Source organism: Urocampus carinirostris, chromosome 5 (genome assembly GCF_059441175.1).
Source record: "Urocampus carinirostris isolate Australia breed hairy pipefish chromosome 5, RoL_Ucar_1.0, whole genome shotgun sequence".
NCBI lineage: Eukaryota > Metazoa > Chordata > Actinopteri > Syngnathiformes > Syngnathidae > Urocampus > Urocampus carinirostris.
The window spans coordinates 7,677,674-7,685,052 of NC_142353.1; the positions used below are offsets into that span (position 1 = coordinate 7,677,674).

At 38.6% G+C, this 7,379-nt stretch overlaps 1 protein-coding gene across 1 annotated transcript; it reads right to left on the reverse strand.

The window, feature by feature from the left end:
• Window positions 1-241: 241 nt before the first annotated feature.
• Window positions 242-4,250, reverse strand: cox6a1 (cytochrome c oxidase subunit 6A1). The gene is made up of 3 exons (XM_088335023.1): window positions 4,096-4,250; window positions 608-750; window positions 242-530 (listed from the first exon to the last, which is right to left on the reverse strand). The coding sequence occupies exons 1-3, from the start codon at window positions 4,247-4,249 to the stop codon at window positions 441-443; spliced, it is 387 nt and encodes a 128-aa protein (XP_088191149.1). The 5' UTR covers window position 4,250; the 3' UTR covers window positions 242-440.
• Window positions 4,251-7,379: the final 3,129 nt, after the last annotated feature.

Below are 7,379 nucleotides of genomic sequence, written 5' to 3' on the forward strand. Positions count from 1 at the left end.
TCTCAGGAAAACAAATGAAATTTCACACCGAGTCAATGTAAGTATAAATTTGGAAGCACTCATGTTAATATACAGTATCAATACTTGTAATTTTTTGAGGGGAGTTGAGGGAATTTTCATAATGAAGCAGAAATGTAAAACGTCAGTTTAGGCGTAGTATTGTAAAAATGGTCTAATATGCATGTTGGTTGTGAACACCTGTACAAAACATTGTTTACAATAAAAGAAGAAATACACAAAATAGAGGTAATGAAGTTTAATTTGTAATTTTTGGGAACATTTTTCTTAAAGTTGGTGCAGAGCAGAGAACTGATGGCTCAGGTCCCTCGTGTTCAAACACAGAAATGGAGTAAACTGCGAAGAGTTGTGTGGTCCTGGAAAGAAAAACCTGTAGAGGGCAAACTGGTCCCTGCACCAGTTTTGAGTTGCGGAAAGAGCATCTACTCGTCGTGGCCCTCATAGCCCTCGGGAAGGGCATTCACATGGGGATTGTGAAACAGGGTTTTGTTGCCATCTCCCCAGGGAAAGCGCTGTTGACAAACAACATTCAGATACATCAAGAATGTCAAGCAAAACAGATGAAATGAAATTCTGATTGTAGACAAACCTTTGTCCGAATGCGGAGGTGTGTGTAAGGGATGAACTCTGGCTGTTCATGGCTGTGCTGCTGCTCCTTCAGGTACACGTTTAACATGCACACTCCAACCCCAGGTAGAGCAACCACAAAGGTGAGGATCTTCCATGTCCTTGCTGCAGAGATGGAAAATCACAGTCAGTCAGTAAAGGAATTCTACATAGAAACAAATTGTGTTGAAAAAAAAATATTGACTCACAGCATCACCATGCTAAATGCAATTCTTTTTAAATGTCTCTATGACCAATACAGGCATTCAGAATTAAAACGTTTTGGGCCAAGGCTTCCTATTAAGAAAACTAAAATGATTTATAAGCCTTTACAATGTGCTTCACACTTACCCATTCTTAAGTCGAATGTGGTTCCTGGACAAAGTTAAACCACACTTCAAACCCGCTGTTAAACTAAATTTCCAGCAAAATAGCTTTGTTGCAATGTACTTTTGAAATTGGCCTTTTTTTTTTTTTTTTTTTTTTTTTTTTAAATGTGTTTCAATATGGGTACTTGGAAATTGGACCACTTACAAAATGTTGATAATATCAGAATTAGAAAAAAAATTATACTTTTGTATATAATATGACTTTAAAAGGACAGTGTATATTTATATATATAATAATAATAATAATAATTTCCTTGTATTGTCATTCTGTGTAACAATGTACACAGAACGAAATGTCGATTGCACCTGACCCGTTGTAGCGAGCCGATGCAGCCGCAGCCAACAGAGGGCGCCGCCGACCACTTTTTAAGTCTTAGGAATGACTCGGCCGGGGCGCGAACCCGAACCTCCCAGTCTCAAAGCGGGCGCCTTACCATCTAGGCTACTATACATAACACCGAATGGTGTAATGCAACCAAAAACAACGCTAAAAAGCCCAAGGAAGAATACAAACTACGGAGACTTAAAGTGACGAATCCACACAATTTTTCTCCCCCTTTTTGCCCAGCCTTATTGGGGGGTTTGGGTAATACCTGTAGCAGCAGAGTACCAGAGAATTAGGTCAGTTTCCTTTAGGTGAGGCACATGGTAAATACAATAAATCAATGAGTAATTTGTAAATGTCCAAGTGTATATGATAGTTCATGCATTTTTGCTTATTTCAAAATAAATATTGTGAGTTGTTGTTTGAATGAATCAAGCTTTTTAGACAATGATGCTCTGAATAAAATTCCTCTTTAATGAAAGGGTGTTTAGAAATATTTTCTGTTGAAACGTTGTACTTGATATTTATTGACGTATACAAAATAATAACTTTTGTGCTCAGTACACGGGTGCGCAAACTTTTCAGAAAGCAGGACCCATTTGGTTAGATAAAAATGTATATGGGTCGACTATTCAGCTTGGAATTCTTTGAATGGTCTTTAATAAATTCACCCTCCGTGAAAGGTTTGTAGTGCTTAGTGATCAGCGTCGAAGCCTCCTAGCTTGCCTTGTAGCATTTTCATTTGACTCGCAGAGTCTCCAGAACAAGCGCTCCTGTGCTGTTGAAACAGCTTCCAGTTGCGTTACCTTTTCACAGTGTTCTTTTCTAGTTAGCTTTTTGTATTTAGCAAGTTTTGTCTGGCAGGTTCTTTAATCTTTGAAACCAGCGACAGTATCTTGACAAAATAGGGAGTTGTTTCAAATTTCGGTGAAAAAAAAAAATACTCAATTTTCCACTTGTCCTGTAAGCAGCAGCCCTCACAATCAACTTCCCTTTATTTTATTTACAGTCGCCATGTCGGAAATGGGGTGGGCTAAAATTCTCTCAGAAAGCAGTGGGCAATGTTCCCAAAAGGCTACTGCCATAATCTGGTGAAATGGTGAATATTTTTTGTACCACTTTATTTAATACAGCAGTCAACATTAATGGCATGCCACATATTAATTATATGACAGAGGCCACGGGCTTGGAAAAATTTGATCACAGGCTGTAACTGGCCCACCAGCCAAAATTTGGACAAGCCTGGCTAAGTGTTATCTGATGGCAAGTTTAATAACTGAACTAACCTGATGAGCTAATAGTCATCGTAATTGTAACATTTCGCCAACACTGTTATTGCACTATTGTTACAATGCATTATTCATCATTGCATTTTTATTAATATTATAAACTTAAGCCAGCACGGCGGCGCAATGGTTAGCGCGAGTGCGGCACAGTTCTGAGGTCATGAGATCGAACCTTCCTGTGTAGAGTTTGCATGTTCTCCCCGTGCTTGCGTGCGTTTCCCCTGGGGACTCTGGTTTCATCCCACATTCCAAAAACATGCCTGTCAGGTTAATTGACCGGTCCAGATTGTCCCTAGGTGTGAATGAGTGAGTGAGTTGTCTGTCTCGGTGTGCCCTGCGACTGGGTGGCAACCAGTTCAGGGTGTCCCCTGCCCACTGCCCGGAGATAGCTGGGATGGGCTCCAGCACCATGGCGACCCTACTGAGGATAAGCGGTGCAGATAATGGATGGATGGATAAACTTAAGCCTGCACGGCAGCACGGCGTATGCATGTTCTCACCGTGATTGCGTGGGTTTCCTTCGGGCACTCCGGTTTCCACCCACATTCCAAAAACATGTATGTCAGGTTAATTGGCCGGTTTAAATTGTCCCTAGGTGTGAATGAGCAAGTGAGTTGTCCGTCTCGACTGGCTGTTAACCGGTTCAGGGTGTCCCCTGCCCACTGCCCGAAGACAGCTGGGATGGGCTCCAGCACCTCCGCAGCCCAACTGTGGATAAGCGGTGCAGATAATGGATGGATGAAACTTAAGCTAGTTTTTCTAAGGGGGGGTTACCATAGGTGCGGCCTCTTCTAAAGGTTTCTTCATTTTCCTCATGTTGAGATTTTTTAGATTTTCCCCTGCCCTCATGTAGAGTTTAGATTATTTATGTTTTTGCCTATACATCCCAATCATCTCAGCTTTTTTTGGTCTTCAGTCATTATACTACGTACATGCTTTACCCTGGACAGCCATGTCTAATCTTGTTGCATGCAATGTTTCACAATGTTGATAACAATGACTATAAAGACAATTCTAATTCTGATTCATATTAAGTCTTTTTAAAATACTGTATACGCCACTGTATTTAACATCGACTCAGAAGTCATATATTAATGATTAGACAGAGAAATTATTATGATTTGAAGTCTTAATGACTTGTGCTAATGATGATGGTTTAATGTTTTGCGCTTGGCTAAACAATACTATTTTTGGTTAAATTAAGATCTTGCTGAAGGGAAGTGCTTCATGTTTAGTGTGTTTCACATAAACTATTAAGAACCCAGCATAGCATTTTTCACATTTGGTAAAACGGGAAAAGGTCACTAGTATACAATGTTTACTTGCCCTGCAGTTTTCAGTCAAGGATATCGATGCTAGTGCTACCATAGCTAACGCCAAAGAAACAAGGTCACTGTGAAACTGTAGTCCCTTTCTAAAATATACGAATTGAATTAAATTGATTTCGTATCTTATCAATTGTTTGACTCACCAGCTTGCCCGCCATGACCACCAGCAGCAGCAGCAGAAAGCTGCCGACGAGTCTGAGTCAAAGAAGACCTGAACAGGGCTTGAGTCAATCGTCCCAGGATCGCCATCTTCGTTTGGTACGCTAAATTGCAGACCGGAATGACGTTTGGTCGCATAGTCACGTGAAAGGAAGTATATATTTACGACTAGCAATAAACATAAATAATTTTTATGTTGTCAATTTGATAATATGTTTAGTGTTATTGATGCAGTTCCTGTTGTTTTTTATTTCTAGATACAATTCAATTGAGGGTTATTTATAATTTGGATCCTTAGGTCAGTGTCTTTCAACCAGTGTGCCAGGGTACACTAGTGTTTCATTCATTAGACCTTGTCTAGTGTACTACAGGAAATTGGCCAATTTTCTCTTGAGGAAATAGATTCAATAACTTATTTCATTTGATGAGGCTGTTTAAGAATGGACTGGAAAAAAAAACAAAAAAAAAAAACAGAAAATGAATTCAAGTAAAAATTGCACATTATTATGCTGTCTCCCGTAGTCTGTACCCCGTGTTGTATGGTGCTAAGACTTGGAGCCTGAACACAGATTTGCGAAGAAAATTAAATGTTTTTGAGTGTTTGAGGAGTATGCTATGAGTGTAAAGTTTGGATAGATTGAGAAATAAAATTGTGAGAGAGAGAACTGGAGTAGTAGTGGAACTGAGCAAGCGTTTGGATAAGAGAGTGCTCGGTTGGTTTGGACACATGGAGAGGATGGATGAGGAGCGAATGTTGAAGAGGATCTACAGAGCAGAATTAACTGGAAGGAGACCAAGAGGAAGACCGCGATTGACGTGGATGGATGGTGTTATGAGTGCACTGAAACAAAGAGGTCTAAATATAATGGAAGCTCGAGCTCTTGTTGGTGATAGGAAAGAGTGGATAGGTATTGTAAAAGGATAGTGGGATGTTTAGACGTGTTCTAAGGGATGGGCAGGGCACCCATATGATGCAGCAGGGGTGAACCAGCTCTCGGGCCCTGCTGTTGAACAGAAAAGGGTGTTGTGTCACCCTGACCCCGAGTGACTCGGCAGCTTTCTTGTGCCCCGTTTCATTTGGAGGAACGAAAGCATGACCAACTTGGGTGCCGAGGTGCTTAACTTGTTTGGGTGTTTAGGCATTTGGGTTGTTCTCTAAATGATCCCCCCCAAAAAGGTCTATGTGTTTTTTGCTAATTTTTCCCTTTTTTATTTTCTTTGTTTTTGTGTATGTGTTTGTCTTGCTGTCGGTCACCCCTCTCGAGGGATAGGACCAGGGTAGATAGATAGATAGAAATCCCGTAGTTTAAAAGATAAAAAAATACAATACAATTAAAAATTGGCAAAATTAAGAACAGACATAGAATAGAAGAGTGTTTTAAGCCTAGATTTAAACAGGTTCACTGAGGTTGCAGATCAAATCTCAAGGGGCAGAGCATTCCACAGCACCGGGGCCCGAATGGAGAACGCTCTCAAGCTTGCGGCTCTCTTCTTGGCTCTTGGGATCACTAGATTAGAAAGACTTTATGAATGAATAAATGAATGAATGAATCAATATATAAACAAATCAGTCAGTTAGTCAATCATTCACAAAAGATAATATACATGATTTGAAAAACTGACTTACTGTAGTTTAGATTATAACTGATGTCATTGACCTTTAATTTTCTGAACACAAACAGTCCTGAGTATGGTTTCATGCAAAATAATTTATCAGAATTGACCCTTTGTGGCATAGAATGAAACAAATACAACCACATTGTGTTTTACAACCACAGTCAATCAGACAATGTATAACACGGCAAAAACTCACTGTAAGTAATTTGCAAAGTGCATCCACTGGCCTTTAAACTTCAGTTTAACAGCAATGATCTACTTTCTGTAAGGAACGTCCATATCAAACTCTTACTTGAAACATATATTAAGGTGGGGGCCCCATAATATCATCCCGCTGTCCGTAAATGGCCCCTGAGCTGCATGTTTAAGACCACTAGTGTAGAATAACAAAGATAATTTGTGTAAACAATTTTTTTACCAAATCAACAACAAAAAAGAATTATTTCAGCATCTTTCTTAGTCCTTTCCCAGTTGCAGTAAATTTACTGTTGCTTTTTATACGTGGCAGTATATTTGCAAAAAGAAAAAAGCGGTTCCCGTACAAAAATGTGTATATGATTAGAAAATAAATTACTGGATGGCTTGACTTTCTATTAGCTTGCTAATGCTATCACGATCACTTTCTATTGTTTGGACTGAATCAGAATAATTGGTCTCGTTATTGCATCTGCAGATGCTCAGCACAGTTATCCATTACAAACTAATTGTACTGATTGTCATAATATAATGTGAAAGTTCATCGATTTTTGAAAAAGATAATTCCTAATTTGTTAAGTTACGTGAGAAAGAACTTAAACACTGGATAAAAATAGTCAAGTCATGTTTATTTGTAAAGTTTTTAATCACAAGAATTCTGAAAGGGTTGTGCGTCAAAGTTTTAACTTAGAGTTAAGGAAGGTTTAACTTAAGAACTAAACGAGATTTAAATCTTTAACTTAAGAGTTAATTGACCGTTAAAGTATAAAGTTAAATTTAACACTTTAACTCAAGAGTTACCATGGTTTTAAAGCTTTAACTCGAGAGATAAATGAAATTTTAGCCTGTAGAGTTAATTAAGGGCACCTCAAATGACACACCACACCTTTAAATACTATTTAGTGGTAAAATCATTTCTCTTTAACTTTGCAATGTTTGGATTTCTTTTTTCAAAATCTTTCTTTACATTATATTATGAATCTTATCAAACATATTAGTACAGTATGTAGATGCATGGTGAAGCAATCCTCTTGCTTCGTAGCAGAGGGCGACAGTGAGACCAATGATTCTAATATAGCGCACACCTCAGCCCCAAACAATAGAGTGAGTCGTATGGTAAAATGGTAAATGGTGTTTATTTATATAGCGCCGAAGACCTCCCAAATCGCTTTACAATGTGCTTCACACTTACCCATTCATATATTTCTAAGTTTATACTTCTATGAAGACAGGTGTGTAACAGCTTCATCTACCTCCCCTGACTGCAAGTCACTGGTAGAAATACACCAACCCTAAACCTAACCCTACCCATTGAGTTTTACAATATTAATGCTTCCTTTAAAACAAACTGCAAAATTTACAAATAGCATAATACATATTTAATAAATTAATATATAAAGATCCCAGAGTTTTAAAGTCACCAACCCAGAATCGATACCAGTTAAGCTTATTTGAA

Excerpts from the sequence above, each read along its gene's own strand:
- cox6a1 (XM_088335023.1), bottom strand. The coding sequence starts at position 4,249 with ATGCGACCAAACGTCATTCCGGTCTGCAATTTAGCGTACCAAACGAAG. Across the intron at positions 751-4,095 it reads TGGTCATGGCGGGCAAGCTG|CAAGGACATGGAAGATCCTC; the intron begins GTGAGTCAAACA and ends CCATCTCTGCAG. Across the intron at positions 531-607 it reads ACCTCCGCATTCGGACAAAG|CGCTTTCCCTGGGGAGATGG; the intron begins GTTTGTCTACAA and ends GTTTGTCAACAG.